The sequence below is a fragment of the Acartia tonsa genome, chromosome 9 (genome assembly GCF_053477335.1).
Source record: "Acartia tonsa isolate MP-2025a chromosome 9, ASM5347733v1, whole genome shotgun sequence".
Taxonomy (NCBI): Eukaryota; Metazoa; Arthropoda; class Copepoda; order Calanoida; family Acartiidae; genus Acartia; species Acartia tonsa.
Window position 1 is genome coordinate 48,507,764 of NC_137268.1, and position 22,195 is coordinate 48,529,958.

At 31.3% G+C, this 22,195-nt stretch overlaps 1 protein-coding gene across 1 annotated transcript in view; it reads right to left on the reverse strand.

The window, feature by feature from the left end:
• Nucleotides 1-242: 242 nt before the first annotated feature.
• Nucleotides 243-22,195, reverse strand: part of LOC145329128 (uncharacterized) — a 532,399-nt gene continuing 510,446 nt past the window's right edge. The window contains exons 2-23 of the mRNA XM_080173177.1: nt 13,537-13,566; nt 12,901-12,965; nt 12,060-12,107; nt 11,125-11,186; nt 10,630-10,714; nt 9,410-9,487; nt 8,955-9,006; nt 8,286-8,342; nt 7,727-7,805; nt 6,996-7,059; nt 6,732-6,809; nt 5,248-5,314; nt 5,023-5,081; nt 4,659-4,752; nt 4,156-4,256; nt 4,019-4,072; nt 3,632-3,732; nt 2,357-2,464; nt 2,002-2,042; nt 1,613-1,652; nt 952-1,022; nt 243-673 (exon numbers count right to left, since the gene is read on the reverse strand). Coding sequence (XP_080029303.1) covers nt 590-673; nt 952-1,022; nt 1,613-1,652; nt 2,002-2,042; nt 2,357-2,464; nt 3,632-3,732; nt 4,019-4,072; nt 4,156-4,256; nt 4,659-4,752; nt 5,023-5,081; nt 5,248-5,314; nt 6,732-6,809; nt 6,996-7,059; nt 7,727-7,805; nt 8,286-8,342; nt 8,955-9,006; nt 9,410-9,487; nt 10,630-10,714; nt 11,125-11,186; nt 12,060-12,107; nt 12,901-12,965; nt 13,537-13,563 — 1,515 coding nt within the window. The 5' untranslated portion in view covers nt 13,564-13,566 and the 3' untranslated portion in view covers nt 243-589. The remainder of the gene's footprint in view (nt 674-951; nt 1,023-1,612; nt 1,653-2,001; nt 2,043-2,356; nt 2,465-3,631; nt 3,733-4,018; nt 4,073-4,155; nt 4,257-4,658; nt 4,753-5,022; nt 5,082-5,247; nt 5,315-6,731; nt 6,810-6,995; nt 7,060-7,726; nt 7,806-8,285; nt 8,343-8,954; nt 9,007-9,409; nt 9,488-10,629; nt 10,715-11,124; nt 11,187-12,059; nt 12,108-12,900; nt 12,966-13,536; nt 13,567-22,195) is intronic.

Genomic DNA, 22,195 nt, shown 5'->3' on the forward strand with positions numbered 1-22,195 from the left:
TGACTCCAACAAATTATTTGAAATGACCAAAATACTATCCTGTAATAATACAAAACAATATGAAATATCTCCAGAAAATTGTATTGACTTCTGTTGCCGCGTTTTTTAATTTATTGAATTTTTCCAACCTTCTTATTTTTGCCATAGGGGTGGACACACCCTTCTTCTGCATACTTCTAGGTTTACAACTTCATTTTAATTTATTATCACTTAAAATTAACAACAAAAATAAATACAAAGACTTCTAAGACTAATGGTTTTATTGAACATAATAATAATAACCTTACCAAAATATTTTAGCTATTTAATAGCATAATAACTAGTAGTTTACCTCAAAATGTCTAATTGAGCTCAAAAACCCCTCCAATATAATGAAATTAATTGAAAATAAGTGAAAGGGGGTAGTTTATGTTAGGTTAGGTTAGTTTATATTGAATAATGGGTAACCCTGCAGGGTTAGGAATCTGCGCTGGGGTAGGCAAAGGAAAGAAACTTAAGCCCACATCCTTATTTTCAATGTATTAAAAAATATGGGAAAGGGTTCAGTTCTCAGTCACTTTGAGGGAAAGCACCAACAAACTTAAAATTTTCAATCATCAGGATTTGAATTAGTCTGTTGTTGTTGAACTAAATATTTGGTCCTTCCAACAAATGCTTGTATCAGCGTTGTCAACTAAAAATAAATAACAAGAATAAAAACATACACAAGTAGCAAAGCATAAAATATCATGGATGGATAAACAGTGAGTGAAGAGTTCCGAGAAATGGAAAGGAGAAAAACAATGAGAGATTTATATTATATAATATGAACAACGGACCAAGTAAAGTTAGGTTAGGTAAAGTAAATATTAGGGGAGCCCCATAGGGTAGAAGCCATGGACTAGAAAAAAAGAGGGGATTCATTGTTAAAAATGATAAGTTTGAGTGAAAGAACCAAAAAGATTTAAATACCTGTTGAGAAAATTGGTTTGTAAGTGCATGGATTTGTGCATTTGTCTCTCTTTCTAAACTTTCCATTGTTTCTACAAGTAAAACAAAAAAAAATGAATGGTAACATTTTCTTCATAGGTTAGACATCAACTTATTTATTGTGTAGATTCCCTGAACTAAATGGAATACTGAAGCACACCACATTTCGTAATATAGTGTAGTAAGTTATTTTGTATAAAGCTAAGAAATTCATGGATCTACTACTATTCAGTAATGATGATACACAAAATTACCCGTTCTCTAGATTACAATTAGTGTTTGAAACCTTTTGGACATTCAACTAAATGAACCGACCAATCAAAATTCAACAAAAGTCCCCACGGTCTAATGCCAATGAATAAGAAAACATTATTATAAGGCTTTTGGGACTAGTGTAATAAGGCTCTCAATGCCCCTTCCCTCCCTGGTATAACCATTACATATAAGAAGATCACAAGAAAAGCTTTGAACGGATAGACAGATGGACAGACATCATTCTACATGCATAATGGATGATTCTTTAATAAAAGACAGATGGACAAACAAACATCGTTTTACATGTATAATCAATTATTCTTTCTTTGCTACTTAAAAAGATTATTGTCCTTGTTTCGTAATTCAAAATTAAAATTTTTCCACTAACCTTTTTTAATTCCATAAACATCATAGTCAACAGTATTTTCCTGAAGTAAATCAATATTAGTGTTTCATTCAGGGATCTTTAGGGATAAGACAATGGATTATTAATAAAAATCAATATATTAATATATTAAGTAATTAAAATACAATAAAGGAAAAGTTAAAAGTTAGCTTTGCTATAGAAATAGAAAATGGAAATAAGTGGCATACAAATAGCCTGAAACCAATAAATGACTAAAATTCTAACAAAAAAACGATCCAGAATTCTGCGTGAAGCTTCTCTAAATGAATAACTTATTTACATTTGTGGACAGCGAGATTTTAATGAACAAACAATAAACCTTACTACTTGGAAGACCAACAAACTTTTTTAGTTATTAGATATTTTAATACCTGCTCTTCATCATAATCATGAGATTGGGAATAAGAATTACCCTAATCAACCAATCATTAAAAAAATCTATATCAAAAATAGAGCAATATCTTAAAATTATATAGGTAAAATATTTACCTATTGTGTTTATTGAATTTTATATATTAACATTGATTTACCAATGGTAATTTAAGAAATCTTTACCCAAATTTTTTAAAATAGAAAGAGGTTTTTAAGGGGAGAAATAAAGGCAGTGGTTTTAAAAGAAACATTTATTTCTTTTTGCAAAAACAAATATTTGGTAAAATACAGTTGAATTTGAACCATATTATCTTCTGTATTGTAAGGAATAATTTGAGTATTAATAATTGGTTTCCTGATTAGCTTGTCTGAGTAAGGGTGAAGAAGTTATATTTGCAGGCAGTAAAGTTATCCGTAAGAATGGAATCTGGGGGTCAAAATGTGGGGCTTGGCAAGAGGTTTCTGAAAAATAGTTTGTTTATGTTTTGTAATTGAAAATATGTTTAGGTATTAGAAGAAATGCATGACAACTGAAGAATATGGTAAAGGGACTCCACTGAAACATCCTGAAGACAGCCAATACAGTGAAAAATTCGAAACAGTCTAAAGTGCCTCCAAAAAAATAACGTCATACAATTAAATGACTATTGATGGGCCAGTATACATTGTAATGGACCAGTAGTAAAATTTATACTGCTTTACACCGTTTAAAAAGAATCCAATTCTCAAATTTTCTTCATCCTGTATTTTTGATTGGGCCATAAAGTCTTATTTCTTATGAATTTCTTATTAAATTTAATTTCCCATTCTATTCACAATATTATATTTCCATAGAAATAATGATATTCTTACTAATATTAGGTGTGGGTGCTCCAATATGAAGTGTTATAGAGTTGGTTTCTGGTAAATATATTCCATAGAAATAAAAATACTCTTACCAATATTAGGTGTGGGTGCTCCAACATGAAGTGTTATAGAGTTGGTTTCTGGTGAATATATTCCATAGAAATAATAATACTCTTACTAATATTAGGTGTGGGTGCTCCAACATGGAATGTTATAGAGTTGGTTTCTAGTGAATATATTCCATGGAAATAATAATACTCTTACCAATATTAGGTGTGGGTGCTCCAACATGAAGTGTAATAGAGTTGGTTTCAGCCGAATATATTTCATAGAAATAATAATATTATTTTTACCAATATTAGGTGTGGGTGCTCCAACATGAAGTGTAATAGAGTTGGTTTCAGCCGAATATATTCCATAGAAATAATAATACTCTTACCAATAATAGGTGTGGGTGCTCCAACATGGAGTGTTATAGAGTTAGTTTCTAGTGAATATATTCCATAGAAATAATAATAACCTTACCAATATTAGATGTGGGTGCTCCAACATGAAGTGTTATAGGGTTGGTTTCAGCTGAATATATTCCATAGAAATAATAATACCCTTACCAATATTAGGTGTAGGTGCTTCAACATGGAGTGTTATAGAGTTGGTTTCAGGTGAATATATTCCATAGAAATAATAATACTCTTACCAATATTAGGTGTGGGTGCTCCAACATGAAGTGTTATAGAGTTGGTTTCAGGTGAATATATTCCATAGAAATAATAATACTCTTACCAATATTAGGTGTGGGTGCTCCAACATGAAGTGTTATAGAGTTGGTTTCTGCTGAATATATTCCATGAAAGCAATGGTATTCTCCATAACACTGAGATTGACTATAATACAAGAATGATGTTTTTAAAAGTGTGATTCTATTATTAATTTACTGTTTGATAAAATACTAGTTGATACGACACTATCCTCTAGGAGCTCTGTATCTGAGGATTGAGAAAATATCCTAAAACCATCACAAGACGTAAATAGCCAAAAACTACCTTGGAACCCACAAGATTTTTTTAAAAATGGAGAACAAATAAAATAGGTTCAGCAGTTATTGAGCTCTTAGGCTTCAGACAAAAAAGTTTTAGTACCTTAGAGAATAGGATAAATAGAGAGTTGTACCTGAACATTTGTAGTTTAGTTTCTTTTCTGTTCTTTTCAATAATTTTGGCACAACTAGAACATATAATATCAAATAAAATATACTTTATTCAAAGAATAAAGACTTAAATAACAATTTTAAAAAAATAAAAAGTTACCTGAATTTTTGTCCTAATTGTCCAGCAGAGCCAAGACTAAAGGATCCTGGTGAAGTAATTGTAACTTCTCTTGGTCCATTTTTTGTTAATCTTAATCCAGTCTAAAATATACAACTTATCCTATTTGATAAAATTTTTTCTTGTCTGTAGCTAAGTATTTTGATATCTACTAAACGATTTGAGTTTTTCATGAAAGCTTCATTAAGACTTCGGATGGTTTTAGGCTTTTTTCTGCTTCCTTATCCCATCAAAACAGACCTTCTAGATGCTAGGGGCACAGTGACCATTTCTTTATAAAGGAAATGATAAGATACTGTAAAATAAAGCTGTCATTTAAAATAAATACACAAACAAACGTTGGAATTGATAAAAGAAAAAACTATGCTCATCAATAAATGACTAATTATTTTTTTAATAAAATTAAATGAAAGATTTTATAAAATATTTAAACTTTTGTTTAATATTCTAATTATTTTAACTCTAAGAGAATGAATGTTGATAACCTGGGGTATGATTTGCCAGGTTTTATGACCAGTCACCCAATCAGGAAAGTTACAGTTCTCTTCTAACCTAATCTTCCTGTCCATCACCAAATTTCTAAAATATGATTTCATTCAATCTTTTTCCTGAATATTAGTTTTCTGTTGTTTTATTTAATTGGAGTTTTTTTAGTAAATTTAGTCCTGTGTATTTCCTATTTTATAAAACAAAATATCCGAAAATAATAGTGGTCCAATTAGGTTGTACATTCCAGGGATGCTATTAAAATACCTTCAGGTAGTTTATGCTTTTTTCTTGACCTTCCCAGCATTTCCCTAGGGTAAAGTACATACAAAATACATTGAAGTATTGATGATATCTTCATACCTGAGACCATTTCTTGGAGACAGAAAGCCTCCAACACCATCACAACCTGATCCAAATCCCTACAATTATACATATATATTTTGTTCTAGTCTTGTTTTGATTGTTGGCTTTAATTTCCAGTATGAACTGATCTATATTTTTTTTTGCAGTATCTCTTATCAGTCATAAATCTTATTTAAGTTCTTTAATAAATTAATGAAAAACAAAAATGTAAATTATGATTACTTGAGATAAAAATATTTGAAGTCCATTTGTTTCTACAGCCATGCAAAAGTATTGATCTTCATAAAGTCTAAACAAATATGTATAAATCAAATGTTATCAATGTCAGAGTTTTTATTTTATATTACTTATAATGTATTCATACTTTAGTTTGTTACTAACAGCTACACCCCTAACATCTAGGAGCTCTTTGTTTAAAGGGTAATGAAACAAAAAATAAAGACTAGAACCATTCAAAGACTTAAATATAATAATTATGTAGCCGTTTGCCATGACCTATGTGAAGCTTTCTTGAAGAACTCAATCAGCACAGAAATTATGAAAATCTTAAGCTACAGACAAAAAAAACATACTATTTTATATAATAGGTTAATCATCTACTATTTCTTTAAACCTTTCATGAAAAGACCTAGTTTCTTTAAACCTCTTTAACTAAAAGCAACAAAAAACCTAAGGGATTATATCACTCCTAAATTCTAATTAGTTATTTAGTTAATACAGGTGTTCCATATGATATTACAATTATGTTATATCTTACCTTTAAATTCCAGGCTCCCAGAACTCCTATACCTAACCAACCCCAACAAGAAAATATTATGTCATATCTTACCTGTAATCTCCAGGCTCCCAGTACTCCCAAACCTCCCCCACCTCAACAAGAAACTATTATGTCATATCTTACCTGTAATATAATCTCCAGTCTACCAGTACTCCCAAACCTCCCCCACCCCAACAAGAAACTATCATATCATATCTTACCTGTAATCTCCAGGCTCCCAGTACTCCCAAACCTCCCCCACCCCAACAAGAAACTATTATGTCATATCTTACCTGTAATCTCCAGGCTCCCAGTACTCCCATACCTCCCACACCCCAACAAGAAACTATCATGTCATATCTTACCTGTAATATAATCTCCAGTCTACCAGTACTCCCATACTTCCCCCACCCCAACAAGAAACTATTATGTCATATCTTACCTGTAATCTCCAGGCTCCCAGTACTCCCATACCTCCCACACCCCAACAAGAAACTATCATGTCATATCTTACCTGTAATATAATCTCCAGTCTACCAGTACTCCCAAACCTCCCCCACCCCAACAAGAAACTATTATGTCATATCTTACCTGTAATCTCCAGGCTCCCAGTACTCCCAAACCTCCCCACCTCAACAAGAAACTATTATGTCATATCTTACCTGTAATCTCCAGGCTCCCAGTACTCCCAAACCTCCCCCACCCCAACAAGAAACTATTATGTCATATCTTACCTGTAATCTCCAGGCTCCCAGTACTCCCAAACCTCCCCACCTCAACAAGAAACTATTATGTCATATCTTACCTGTAATCTCCAGGCTCCCAGTACTCCCAAACCTCCCACACCCCAACAAGAAACTATTATGTCATATCTTACCTGTAATCTCCAGGCTCCCAGTACTCCCAAACCTCCCCCACCCCAACAAGAAACTATTATGTCATATCTTACCTGTAATCTCCAGGCTCCCAGTACTCCCATACCTCCCCCACCCCAACAAGAAACTGGACACCATCTTGAGAAAAGGATCTAACAGCCAGAAGATGATAAGAGTTTACATTTTTACATGTTTTCAAATTTTTTATTTAAAAGTCATAAATAAATATTGTAAATAGTTATTAATTTTCAAGGAATTTGATTATGATGAAAACATAAATTGAAACAAATTTTGAAAAATATAAATGATATGTGATAGATAAAAAAAAGAGTAGTTACCCAACACATTTCAAGCTTTGTGTCATAGATGTTCTGTGTACAAGCACTCCAGATGGACAATTTCCTAAAATTGTTTTAAAATTCACCTTTCCCAGATTTTCCAATGGTTTAAGTAATAGAAGAATGGATATTAAATCAATCTTTTCCCCAAGTATATATATGAATTTTTGAATTTGACAGTTAGTTTAAATTTTATAGGAAATAGAGTTATTACTGTTTCCTTTTTCTATGGTATTGAACCTATTGTTTGAATGCTTAACAAAAATCAAACTTTCATCTAGGAAAAGCTTAGCAAATCAAGCAAACAATATAACTTTTTAAAAAGAGAACAGTAAACTTTAATACAGTATTTAGATACAAAATCTTATTCAATAAACTAATACAATAATTAGATAATACAAAAACTAAGCTGCAAGCTTCTTAGTCTAAATAAATATTTGTGTTTCTGCTGCTATGCAAATATATGTATCATCACAAATCTACAGTAGCTGCATTAGTATCAGGAAGTGTAATAATGATAATGGTACCCAAAGTTTATAAAAAAGAATCTCTCATTCACAGGAATAAACTCTTTGGATACTTTATAGATAAATCTTTATTAGTTGGCTTTGTAACCAATTTTAAACAATAAATTTTGTTTGTTATCATTGGGATGTTTATTAATTTAATGTCTATTGTCTTATCCCTTTAGATCCTATTTCTATTAACACCAGAAAAACATAAAATGTTACCAAAATTAAAGGAAAGCTGTGGATCTTGTGGATCTCTTTGTTTACAATTATTTATTTCTGACACTGGTTCTCCACACTCCTAAATTAATTGGTAATAGTTGTTTCTTGCATCGGATTATAGACATCTTTACGCGAATATCAAAATGTGAAATTATAATATTTTAACCAAAGGCAAAGGCTAAAAAATGGATTCAATCTTATGATTGTACATTTTTAAATTCGTAGAAAACTAGATATAATATGATGCTAGACATAATTTTTCAGTTGGGCTGGAAACCGGTTCTAATTCAACGTATATTAATCAGTTTCTAAGCAATAGGGGAAAAATATACTCAGACTTGAAAAAAAATATTGAAAAAATCTGTAAGGGTTAACAACTGTTGGGACTATTTATGAAATTTAAATTGGTTCATTCCTTAAGTTGAGTGTCCAGACGTTTCAACCACAAATTTTAATCCAGAGAAAGCATCATTTTGTGTATAGCCAGCCATTGGGGATGTCCATCAATGTGTCAGTCATTATCTTATCCCTTTAGATCCCTGAGTATGAAGTAACTTACCTGGACATATGAATCAGTTGTTGGAGAATATTCAGAGTAGGTAAAGGAATGGGATCCCTATAATAATGTATTCCAGTATCGCTTACAAACCGATTAATATCCAGTGGATTACAACCGGTTTTCAGCCGTACGGAAAAATCTGCAGAAAGCTGTTTATTAAAATATCAGACTGTAAATTACTTTGCATAAAACCTGCGACTGTAGCGTAACACTTAGCGAGTCTGCTAAAAACAGTTCCTACTGCTCCTGTGTCAGGTGCTCAGGGGGATAAATTCACTCAAAAATCAGCCACTTGACGTCATAAAAATGAGGGATTATTTATCTCCTTTTAGGGGTTTTCTTTCCCACTTCTCATTTTTATGCCATATTGCGCGTAAGTAAATCATTAATTTTCTCCCCATCAATAAGTTTTTCTTTATACCTAGGAAAGAAGGGGACCATTGGAATGTAAGTAAAACTGGTGCCAAAAGGTGTATCACCACGTTATCATAGTCATTGGCTCAAAAACTTTGATAACTCTTATCAAATTTTGATTGGTTGGTTCCAAACTATTTGTGTCCAATCTTTTCATCCAAATATTTTGATCATTATGTTTACCATCATTGGGGATATATATCAATTTATTATCCTTTGTCTTATACCTTAAAATTCCTATATGTAAATAGTTACCTGTAGAATATCAGGACATGATATCTGGGGAGCTGCTCTTCGATATAAATATCTACACAAACATAAAAATCATGTTGTCAATTGGTAATAACATTTAGAAAAAGCATGAAGAAAAAAGTTATGTAGATTGTAGATATATGTTTATATAAGTTTAAATATATTTTTATCCCTTTTCCTCAAAATGCTTAGCGAACAAAGAACCCCTACCCCCTTTAATTGTTTTGGTAAAATGAAAATAAAAAAATCCGAGGGCTAACCCTAAGGGGGTACCCTGTACCCATTATTACCTAAAGTAAAACACATAACACTACCCTTGTCCTATTTTTTGTAGCTATCTTAAAATAGGTCGGATGGGGTTTGTCTGCTTGCAAGGTACTTTGAAGAAAATTACCATCTTTTTAATAATATTTTAATTTGTACAACTATACCAAGAATATATTTATTAATGTAAATACCTCCATTTTTGTTGTAGAATATCTCCATAGCAAAGTTTATTTGTGTCCTTGTTCTCTCTGCAGTCGGTCTTTTTATACCTATGAAAGTTAAAACATATTTTTATTTAATTCTATTCATAGTTAATTTAGTTAAATTTCTCTTAATTTTCTAATTTGTTAGAAACCTGGATTAATGGGAAAGAATAATATCTACTATTCTTGTGCTTTTATGTCAGTGTGTATGTTTATAGTTCTGTTTAATTATGTCTGACCGTTTGTCTGTCTTGTCTTTATCTGATCTTTTTATTACTTTATTTTCTCTACTAGCGGCTTCGCCCCTAGCCTCTAGGGGCTTTGCCCCAAGAGATGGTAAAAAAAGTGTAAGGTGAAATTTGTAAAAAAAAATAATAAGAAGGACCAAGGAAATCTTCTACAAAGGAAATATTCCACAAAGGAAATCTTCTACAAAGGAAATCTTCCACAAAGGAAATCTTCTACAAAGGAAATCTTCCACAAAGGAAATCTTCTACAAAGGACCAAGGATATTTCTTACAAAAAAAAAAGAAAAAAAAATGAAGGGGGATTTTTTTGTTTTTGGAGGGGTTGGGGGTGTCCCACCCCCCAAGAAAATAGCTTGAAACCACCACAGGACCAATAGGTAGATACCCTGAAGAGTAGAATCCGATCGGTTCAGTGGTTACCGAGATCTTAAGGGACAGACAGACGGACAGACATCAAGCTACTTTGTATTATAGATGTCTGTCTGACTGTAAGTATGTCTGTCTGATTGTATTGTTGTCTATTTCTTACTTTGTTTGACAGTTTTTCTTTTATGTCTATCTGTATGTCCGTCTGTTGTCTGCCTGTCTGTATTGCTATCTGTATGTCTAACTATATGTATGTCTTATGATAGATAGATAGTTACCTTAGAATATTACTGTGTAATTGTTGAACATGTATACAAGTATAACACTGAGATCATAGATAGATAAATAGATATCTTAGAATATTACTATGTAATTGTTGAACATGTATACAAGTATAACACTGAGATTATAGATAGATAGATAGATACCTTAGAATATTACTATGTAATTGTTGAACATGTATACAAGTATAACACTGAGATTATAGATAGATAGATAGATAGATAGATACCTTAGAATATTACTATGTAATTGTTGAACATGTATACAAGTATAACACTGAGATTATAGATAGATAGATAGATAGATAGATACCTTAGAATATTACTATGTAATTGTTGAACATGTATACAAGTATAACACTGAGATTGGACATTCATCAATACAAATGGCTTCGAACCTAAATAAGAAGCATGAAGATATATATTAACATAATAAAATATTTTTTCATTTAATAAGAGTGGTAGGGTACATTTGACTGTACATTTAAAGGAGTCTAGCCAAATTAGCTTAGTCGTTAACTCCAAAACTGTGAACACTTTTATTGAATGTTTAACTATTCAACCAATGTTTCAGAGAAGGTATATTTTGTTTTTAATCATTAGGGATAATTACAAATTTTGTTCTATAGCTTGGCAACATCCATAAATGTGAAACTTAAAAATCAAATAGTAGAACAAACGGACATGACTTTCTTAATTGTACCCTATTACCCCCTACAGAAGTCATAATCCAACGTTTGAAATCAATAGAATAATTCCAACATGCCTAAATTAATAAAAAGTTTTGGCTTTAAAAATTATACAGAACCTTGATGTTCTTCAAGCTGAAGAACACATTTTCCATCTGTATTCCAATCTTCTGTAACTATACTAAACACACAATGATAAAGTAGTAAAGTTTTTTGTTTTAAGCTTTAGATTTCGATGACAACTGAACCAATTGAGTTTTCCGAATACGGGAAGCTTCAAATAGCTCATAGGTTCCATAGTATTTCTAGGCTATTTTATTTCAGATTAAAGTTATGGGATGGTTTTAGAATATTTTTCAATTAAATACAGAGTCCCTAGATGATAAGGGCGCAGCCACTAGTAATAAACAAAGAATGGTTGGAAGATTATTTTGCTTGTCAGTTTAATTTAATGATGACTTTTAAATCTTCAACTTATGTACAGAGTGGAAGTCGAAATTAAATGAATGTATATATAAACACTCTCTGCAATTGGTTGGCTTAAAAACTTTGATTTCTAGATTGATTGCACTGTACAAAGTAACAATGTTCAAACATTTTCACTAATAGGTATACAAATGGGTTAATTCTATTATTTTCATAAGGAAGGGTGGGATTTTATTTATCTTTTTGATCATTAACTTGTTATTATTAACTATGACAATGATATCGACCAAAAAGGAAGGTGGCATTGGGCTGTTTCTTACACTAGTCCCCAAATTTTTAATAATGTTTTCTTATTCGTTGGTTTCACAACTTTGGGGACTATTTTGAGTTTTGATATTTGGTTAATTAAATTGAGTATCTAAACTTTCAACCCATAATTTTAATAAATTGAAGGGATATTTTGAGTATCAAATTGAGGGTGTACATCAATGTATCTGCCATTGTCTTATCCATCTAGATCTTTGGATAATAACAACTTAGTTTATCAAACTGCAATTTCTTTCTCATATATACGTATATGGATTTAATTATCCTTGATAATAAAAATAACGGCGAAGAAATTTAAGACCTGATCGTTGTGTTCATTTTTGGCTCCTTCCAAACATCTCTCCATATTCTAAAGATTGTATTTTTAAAAGCGAAGCTTTTCTATAACTAGGATTGCTGTGTAAATAAATCAGGAAAGGATAGATTTTCATTTATTTATGCATGTTAGAAATGTCCTATCCAATTCTAACTTTGCATGGTAATTCCTTGGAGAACAAAGTACAATGTTAGAAACAAATCATCTCTACAATCAAGTTCTAAAAAAGTAAGTAAGTCCTTAGATAGTTTCTTGTATTTCAACAATTTTGCAACAAATATACTTACAATTTTGTTTCGACTTTTATACATTTAAATTCTAATTATTCAGGTTTGACACTCTACAAGTAATAATGTTCGTTTGTCCTAATGTTTCAGAGCTACACTTTTATTGATATTGTCATCCTTGTTAGTAGAGAAATGCAGGAAAAGGGGAAATTGCGAATTTTTAAGATAGACAACAGATTATTTTTAGATAGATTTCCAATAATTATAGCAAATAGTTTGTAATTTACTTTCTCCAACGATATGTTAGGGAGGGGAAAGGGCGTCGATCATTTGAGTAATAATAATCATCTATTGAATCATATCATAGATTAAATAACGCAAAATGACCGGTCTAACAAAACTGATATTGATTTTATTTTTTGTGGAAAATGCAACATATCTTTTTTAGTACTTATTGCTTTGTATCAAAGACAGATTTCTGCGGTTAAAAACCAATTTTGTCCTGGCCTACCAAAAGAGGTATTAATTTTTATGATTTCAATTTTTGTGAAATATTTTCTACAATTCTATTCTATACATGTAATTAATAACATGTTTACCTTGGAAAGTAACATCTATTCTGTTGTTGGGGTGGCACTGATAATACTGCGGGGCTCAAAAATATCTGCACATAAATTTATTTTGGTCATTTAGATCTTAGATTAGATATTTATTTTATGACACACATAACAAGTAAAAATAATAACAGTGTTATAATACAGGTATTAAATATTCATATACAAACAAAAAAATTGAATATGAATAAAATATTAAGGACAGATCAAATAATAATTATGTACAGTGTCAAAGGACTAAACAATCTCGTGAGAGGTAATCTTAGAAACAGCCATTACATATCACTCAAGTTTTAACAATGGTTCTATAATAGCAAACCTTTATCTTCTCATATTAATTCTATTATAGTTTTAAAGTTACCTCCTTTATCTATATTATTATAAGCCACGCCCCTAGAGGCTTTTAGAAGCATTTGAGGGACCCTCTAATTTAAATTGTTGTTTAAAACGTATACGAAATTTAAACAAAAATTTCTAGGGGCGACTAATTTTTGGAGGGTGATCGGTTCAGCGGTTAATGAGATACTTCGCTACCGACAAACACACACAAGCACACATATACATACATCCTGTTATTTTTATATTAGGATCATTGACGGATTAAAATTTTCAAACTGTTACCTGTATAGCTAATAAATAGATTATCATAATTCTGAAATTATGTTATAGATTAAAACTAAAAGATTCATCTACAAAATCTTAATTTCTCAGCAACCAAATACAGAATTTTACAACTAATAATGGAGAAAAAGTAGTAGATATGACTTTTTCTTATATTTGACAAAAAAATTTATTTATCAAAAATTAAAAACAAAACAAGAATGAAAGCACCAATAAAGGAGAAGCTTGCCAAATCAGAAAAGTCAGAAAAACGAACATTAACAAATATAGATTAGACACATATTTAATATTTAACATTTTATAATTTCTTTTATAAACAATCACAAAATAAATCACTTTAATAAAGGATATTTGATATGGACATACTTACTTTTTAAGATTAAAATGATGCTTTGCTTATATAAAATACAATATTTTTTTTTTTATAAAAATTTGATGTTTAAATACATTCTGTTCATGATTAGAGTTGCTTTGCTTTCTATAATTATCATGCCAAGTTTGAAATCCATAGAACATCTCTAACATGCCAAAATTATTGATAAAATTCTCTCTGTATGGGCATTATATTAAAGCTTCGCTTTAAAAAATCACTATATTATTATAATGTTATTTAAACAGAGTTCTAAATGTAACTGCACTTTATGTGGGTAGTTAAGGATATGGAAATAGATAACCTCTAGAGACATATTGTATAAATCGGCCTATAGGAGAATACTGATGGTGTACATTAAACATCTCATTGGTTGAAACATTTTACAGATCTCGGTACGTAGAGCATAATTTTTTCTGTTCGTTTGCAATATGAGCCAGCTATGGATTGTCGCATATCTTAGGATAAAGCTTTTCTTGGGTAAATTAATTCGTGACAAATTTCTATCTGCATATAATGTGAAGCATATGACAAAACATAATAGAAGTAAGTTATAAAATTCTTGAATAAAGTTAACTTTCTAAAATATTATAACGTCAAAAAAATTCCTCTCCCGTATCTTGTATATAACAATATATAAACAACGGTTTTTGTCTGCAAAAAAAATCCCTTTTTAGATTAATGAAAAATGATATCAGATGGATTTTCTACATATGTTATATGTATTGAAATGGGATGATAAAATCACATACAAATAATTGTTTTGCCTACGAGGGATATTACCTTTTAGATTTAGCAGTTAAAGTAGTCCCCATTCTAAATATAAACATTGAAAGGGATAAGGTAATGTATGATAAATTTATGTACACATTAATTTTTTGAAGAAAAGTAAAAGAGCCTATTTAATTAACGTATGGATTATATTCATCCCCAATGAATATAAACAAAATAACCACATCTGAAGATTAAAAAAACGGCTACAGTTTACTCCACTTAATCAAAATTCAATAAAAGTTTTTGAGAAAAACTGATGAAAATAAGTGTTAAAAAAAATAAAACTGCAGGGACTATTAGAATTTACAGTCCAATGTCCCCTCCATCCCTGTTTTAATATTGGGTGTGGGAAGGGGGGGATTACACAATCTAGAATTGTTATTTATCGCATCGTATTATAGATTACTTTCAGCGGATTGTAAAATTGATAATTATAAGATAAATTTGTTAATTTTTTTTTTGCCGTTTATCTTTGTGAAAAATTGACCGTAATACGTCGAGTTACATTCAGTACGGCTGAGAACCGGTTCTAATCCAGCGGATAATGATCGGTTTCGAAGCCTTATTGGGATGAGAAATTTTGCATTTCAGACACTAAAATCTAAACTCATAATTGTTATGAATTGAAACTTCCGTTTATGCAATCAGGAATTCAGGGTTTTATAAATAAAAGAGATAATTCATTATTTCTTTCCAATGAAAATAATGGCAGTTTCCCTAAAAAAAACTGTCCGTTCGCACATCCAACCGCCTAGAACTGATAGCTTTTTTCGTTAATTTAGGCATGTTAGAATTGTCCTATCGATTTCAAACTTTGCATGGTAATTCCTGCAGTACTTCAGTACGATTTAGAAAGCGTAGCAATTCTATAATCGTTACCATAATGTCCATACGTCCATTTCAAACATGTTGTTTTTTTAAATTTACTTATAATTTTGTTTTAACTCTAATACATTTATGTTCTGATTATTTAGTGCTGACACTCTACAAGTGTTTATGTTCGTTTGTCCTACCGTTTTAGAGTTTTGCTTTTATAGATGCTGTCATCCTTGTTTTAAATAAATTCAAATAGAGAGGGGGTGGGGCGGGTTTAGTTTGTTTACTTTAGGTTGGGTTTATGTCAAGTCAAGATAAATCAGATTTTATAATAGTTATTTATTGTATTGTAATATTGACACCTTTCTGCGGATAGTAAAATGCAAAATTATAAGATTAATTCCAGTTTAAATGTTAAATAGGGTTGGGCCGGATACTTTTTTGGCCGGATACCGGATATCCGGCTGATTTCAAACGCCGGATATCCGGCAAATATCCGGTTATCCGGCCAAATTACCGGATATCCGGCCGGATAACCGGCCAAATTACCAGATACTAAAGTAGCAAAAAAAATTTCTTCAGAAATCTTATATAAATTTACATAAAGTTAAACTTGTTCAGAAAAAATGTTCTTCTAGCTTCAATAATAAGAAAATTATAGCCATTTAAAATTTTAAAAAGCAGAGATTTTTGGTGTAAAGTATAAAAAATTATAGAGCCGGATATCCGGCCGGATAGTTTCAATATCCGGTATCCGGCCGGATATTGAAAATGGCCGGATATCCGGCCCAACCCTAATGTTAAATAAACATGTTGGTGCTCTACTCTAATGAGCCCACCCCCCCCCTCCTTCTCTATGTTTAGTCTTAAATAAGGAGGGGCTATATCTGCGGGGTACCCAATATCACTTAACCTTAACTGAATATCATCCTTATACTAAAGTAACAGGATGTCTGTGTGTGTATCTGTGTGTCTGTACCGAAGGATCTCGCTAACTGCTGAACCGATCGGGTTCTCCTTAACAGGGTAGCTTCTCATATGTCCCGGGAAGGTTTATAACTATTTTTTTGGGGGGTGGGACACCCCCAACCACCCCAAAAAATGAAAACCCCCCCCCAAAAAAAATATTTTTTTTATATTTTTTTAAATAAAAATTAAAAATGAGGGGAGGGCACCCCCCCAAAAAAAAATTTTTTTCGCCCCCTCAAATTTTTAAAAACTTTTTCTTTAGAAATTTAAAATAAGAAATTGGGTTATTAAATTTGACTCTCTCCTCCTCAAGAGCCCCTAGAGGCCTCTAGGCACAGTGGGATTTTTGGTCATTTTTTAAATTTCCTCAATTTTGAGTTAAATGTCCCAGGGGCTAGTATTACCATTCAAAAGTTGCCATGCAACAGATTTTTTTATATACTACAAAATTAGGCAAAATACAGCCGTTTTGCTGAACGTGGTCAAAGGAATATTTTTAAAAAGTGAATTTTTTCATTAAAATCATCATACATTGCTTTTCCTACTTTTTCCTAGAGTAAATTGGAATAAAAATCTGATTAAATGATATGTAACAATATTTCATTGATATATACAGATGTTTCTACTTTAAAATGCAAAGAAAAATAAGAAAAGTTGTCATAAATCTGTAATTTAAAATCCAAGAACACCTAATATTGCATCTTAAAATAACATGTATTTTTTACGTTTAAAGGTTTTTCTCACTTGGGGCTACGAGGTGCCAAAAGTTATTTAGGCCCTGATTAAATTCAAGTATTCATAATTCAAGATTAGTTCATAACTCTTGGCACCTCGTAGCCCCAAATGAGAAATCCAGCTTAGAAAATAGATACTGTGAAGTTGTATTAATATAAATTAAATACCATTATGAAGTCAAACTACTAAAAATTTATATAATTTAATAACACACATATTTAATCTTTAAAGGTTACCTTTCCGTTTTTAATAGCGAAGCTATTCTGTAAATGATACGTCTGTCTGTCGGAACATCTGTCCGTTAGAAACAGTATTAGGGAACGTGAATTTCTCGGCTGCTATTTAAAAGACTTTATTACCATACTAAGAAGCATCCAGATTATAATTTACTAAGTCCTTCAGTCTATCGGTAATGGTCTGACAACCAGTTGATTTATATTTGAACAAGGATGACAACATTTATAAAAGCAAAGCTCTGAAACGGGGTGACAGACAAACATTAACTCTTGTAGAGCGTGAATATGTAAAATATATATAAATAAGTCTTGTCAAAAATTTTCCTAAATTTGTTGCAAAAGTTCTTAAATATAAATTACTGTTTAAGGGTATACGGACATTGTTAGGAATTGATTATAGAGATGCTTCGCTTATAATATTGTACTTATAATATAAGGTAAAAATCAACATAAACGTATGGACATTATGGTTATGATTATAGGGTTGATACGCTTTACAGAACTAATACAGGAATCAATAGAAGAATTCTAACATGCCTAAGTTAACGAAAAAGCTAACGTTACGGACGCAGGGACGTACGGACTGACCCTAATTATAGAAAAGCTTCGCTGTAATTTTAGATAGACAGCTTTTTTTTTTTTGGGGGGGGGAGGGGGGTAAAGATTTACCTCATTGATGGTAATCTACTCTATATAAAACTAACGTCTGCGCCCCTAGCATCTAGGGTATTCGCAGGGATATAGAAGGGCAGAAAAATAGCTTAAAACAATACCCAGGCTTATTTATAAAAATGAAATAGCCTAAAACCATCCTATAAGAAGCTTCCCTCCAAAGAAGAACCATATCGGTTCAGTGGTGAGTGAGATCCTTCGCTACACACAAAAAAGCTTAGTACTTTATATTATAGGATATACTGAAAACATATATACAATGATTATTATGAAATAGTTTTAGTAACAAAGGTGCTCAATTTTTATAAATGTGCGTATGTCTTCCTTTCTGTATTTCTGAAACATTTAAATTAAATTTGATTTCTAAGCCACTATTTTTTTCTGTCTGTCCTTTAACTTTGTTTGAAATACTTAATTTATTTTGTTCTTTCCTTTCAATGGCCTTGGTTTCTAAATTTATAGTAGTCCCTAAATCCACTTTTATTTACTGTATTACTAAAATTTTCCATCCAACTATTAAAATTTGAAAATTGTAAGGATGACAACATCCATTAAAGCGAAGCTCTGAGACGGTGGGAAAAACGAACATTAACACTTATAGATTGTCATAAATAATCAGAGCATAAATGTATAAAAGTTGAACATAAATGTAAGTAAATTTGTTGAAAAACTTAATAATTACAGGATAATTTTTAAGGACATACTTACATTTTTAGGACTTGATTATAGAGATGCTTTGCTTATAACATTGTACTTTGTTGTCCTAGAAATCAGTATTCCAAAAATGAGATCAATCTGATAATTATATCATATAAAAACTTGTTGTTAAAAACAGTTAAAAATTGCCATGTTAAAAGTGGACATTCTGGTTATGATTATAGAGTTGCTACACATTCTAATTCGTGCGTAACTACTATAGGAATCACCATGCAAAATATGATAAGTTTGATAAGACAATTCTAACATGCTTATATTAACGAAAAAAAGTTATCCGTTCCAAACAGATTGACAGACGTACGGACGGACCCTAATTATAGAAAAGCTTCACTTTTAAAAAAGATTTTACAATATAATAAGGATGACAACATCCATAAGTAATAAAGCACCAAAAAACTTAGCATAAACAAAAAGGCAAATTGAGTTATAGAGCATTTGTTTAACATAAAAAGAGAGAGATAATATGCAAAAACTTCTTTGAAGCATGACAGATAAACGGACAAGATAATGTATAGATTAGATGCACATATATTTTAGCTGTGAAAATTACATTTCCCCCATAGCGTTACGGACTGATATCATATGTTATATTTTTTTTAATGTTTAAAAAGTCATATTTGATAAGTAATAGCAGATAATTAAAAGAAAACGATCAACAAGGAAGTTAAAAAAACTTTTGTATAAGTAATACCACGATACATTAAAAAAAACTCTTAGATATCCTATAATATAAAGTAGTATGCTTTTTTTTGTCCAAAGATTAAGATCTCATTGAATACTGAACCGATTGGATTCTCTAAATTAATCCTGTGTTGGTTTTATGCTAATTTATTCTCAAATTTAAGACTTGGGATGGGTTTAGGCTATTTTTCTAGCGCTTCGCTGTCCCTTTAAATAAAAAGCCTCTGGACTCCAGAAGAATAGAAGAATATATTTACTATAAACATCATTACTTAAAATCAGTATCGAATTGAGAATGCATATAAAATCTTGAAGAACATCACATTTTTTTCCTATTTTGTATGGTGTATGTTTGCAGGGCTCGGCAGCCTGTATACCTCAGGGAAACCATTTACAATTTTAAATATCAACTGAAAGTTCGAACCTGACCCAAGTATAACAATCCCTTTTATCAAAAATGTTTTAAAGCATCAAAATGGGTTTAAATTTACGGCTTAGTCACAGCTGATGCGCAGCTGCCGAGCCCTGTATACTATTTATTGATAACTTAGAATAATATATTATGTATATTAATCATATACACCTTAAAAACTCTCCAAAAGTTTTAATTGAGGTCTCAGTCGATGTTAAAATAATTTTTTTTTAATATGAATAATATCAGAAATTTCGAACTTTTAACTATATGAGTAGATTAGTTCTAGGGACATTTTTCTTATATAAAATCACAATAATATGTATATAATATGTTATATTACATAAGCTATAACCTGTATATGAAAGGTTTTAACTTTTTTTAAAGATAAAATAGGCTTTTGTTGGTATTTGTGACTCATAAAGTTAAAAAATCCCCAAAACATCCAAAAAACCCACTGTGCTAGGGGCGTAGCCGCTAGTAATATATAATGTATTAAGCTTCTTTGTATCTAGCAAATGATCTCGCTAACCACTGAACCGATATGGATCTTGTTTACAGTGGAGCTTCTCAGAGGTCCAGGGAAGGTTTTTAACTATTTTAAGGGAGGGTATCCCCCACATTTATTTTTTAAAAACTCAAATTGAAAATGGGGGGCTCGCCTTTTCCCCTCACACTTTAAGTGCCGATGGAGGCTTCTTGGGGGCGTAGCCGCTAGTCAGGTAATGAACAAACACGCAAAAAAGATTTTTCAACATATTTAACTTTTCATAAAAAAATACAATGCACATTGGGGCATATCAGCCAAAAAGGGGATTTAATTATTTAGAGCCCGAATTTCTTGTTCAAAATGTCAAATTAGTATGTTTGAGGTCAGGGAATGCATTTCTTAACTTATCAGAGCAGTATGAAATTTTTTCAGTAGCGCAGCTACTCTATCACTAGCTTTTTTGGCCCTTTAAAGTGTATCTATGTCAATTGTAGTCCGATTCTAGTGTTCAAAGTGTCAAATTAGGGGTTGTTGGTGTAAAGGGGGTGGATGGGAAATCCTTATTTTAGTCAGCTACAACTTTGTTCAGTGATAATAAATCCATTATAAATGTAGGCATGATTGACATCAATTTTTATAAACTAATATCTATATTTATAATGAAATTATGATTCTTGTTTACTGTTTATCTATATATTAACCCTTAACGGTTAGGGGGAGGGGGTCGTTTCCCCCCCCCCCCCTCCACCCCTCCGGTTTTTTCTATCATATTTTCTGTGTGTGAAAGATAGAGGGCTATAAATGAGTGACTTCTTAACTATGGCTATGCCACATAACAGAGAGTTGGAATTTTTTGAATATCTCCAGCCTGGCGGGCACTGCACGCCAGCAAACCTGACAGGTTCATCCAGATAAAAAGCAAAACATTTTTTCTGACTTAAACAAAGCCTTTTATCTTACTAAAATATCATAAACCCTTATGTAAAATATAGGTATTCAAGTCAATTTTAGGTTCCAGGTATGATCTTGAAGGTCCTGATCCTCCAGGTCTCTAGAAATCTTTAAAAGTCTCCTGTGACCGCAATTTTTTACTTAGAGACTTCAAATTTTAAATTTAAGCTTTTCTTGTATGTCTACATAACGTATTAAAATTTCCTAAAGTTCTGCCGTCGTTTTCCCGCCAACTGCCAACTGCGGCGGCTGGCAGCTGCCAAGTACAGCTGCAGCCGCCAAAATTTATGTTTGGAGATTTATAATATAAAATTTACATAAAGATAAACATTTTATGAAAAAATTGTATTTGTAGCTTCAAAAAAAAGAAAATAACAGCTTTTTGAAATTTTTAAGTAAAAAAGGACCTAAAAACAAAGGTTGTTGAATAAAAAAGCGAAAATTGACTTTGAATCACTTGTAGTCGGAAATTCATTATCAATCAGGGGACCTGCAAAAAGAACCCCCCCCCCCAACCGAAAATGTGCGACAAGGGGCCCAACTGTGAATTAACAAACAGGGATCTAAGGGACAAAACAATGACCGATTAATATAAGTATCATTGTATATTGTATATACCTACATAATATTGATACATCAAATTATATTACGAAATTGATTACTGTAGTGGACAATTAGTGATTAAAATATTTCAACACTCTACTTAATGAACCAAGCAATAAAAAATCAATAAAACTTCCAAAAGTTTTTAGGCCAAAAAATATAAAAATTTTATTCTAAAACTTTGGGGACTAGTGTAATAAACATCCCAATGTCCCCTCCCTTCCTAAATAAAA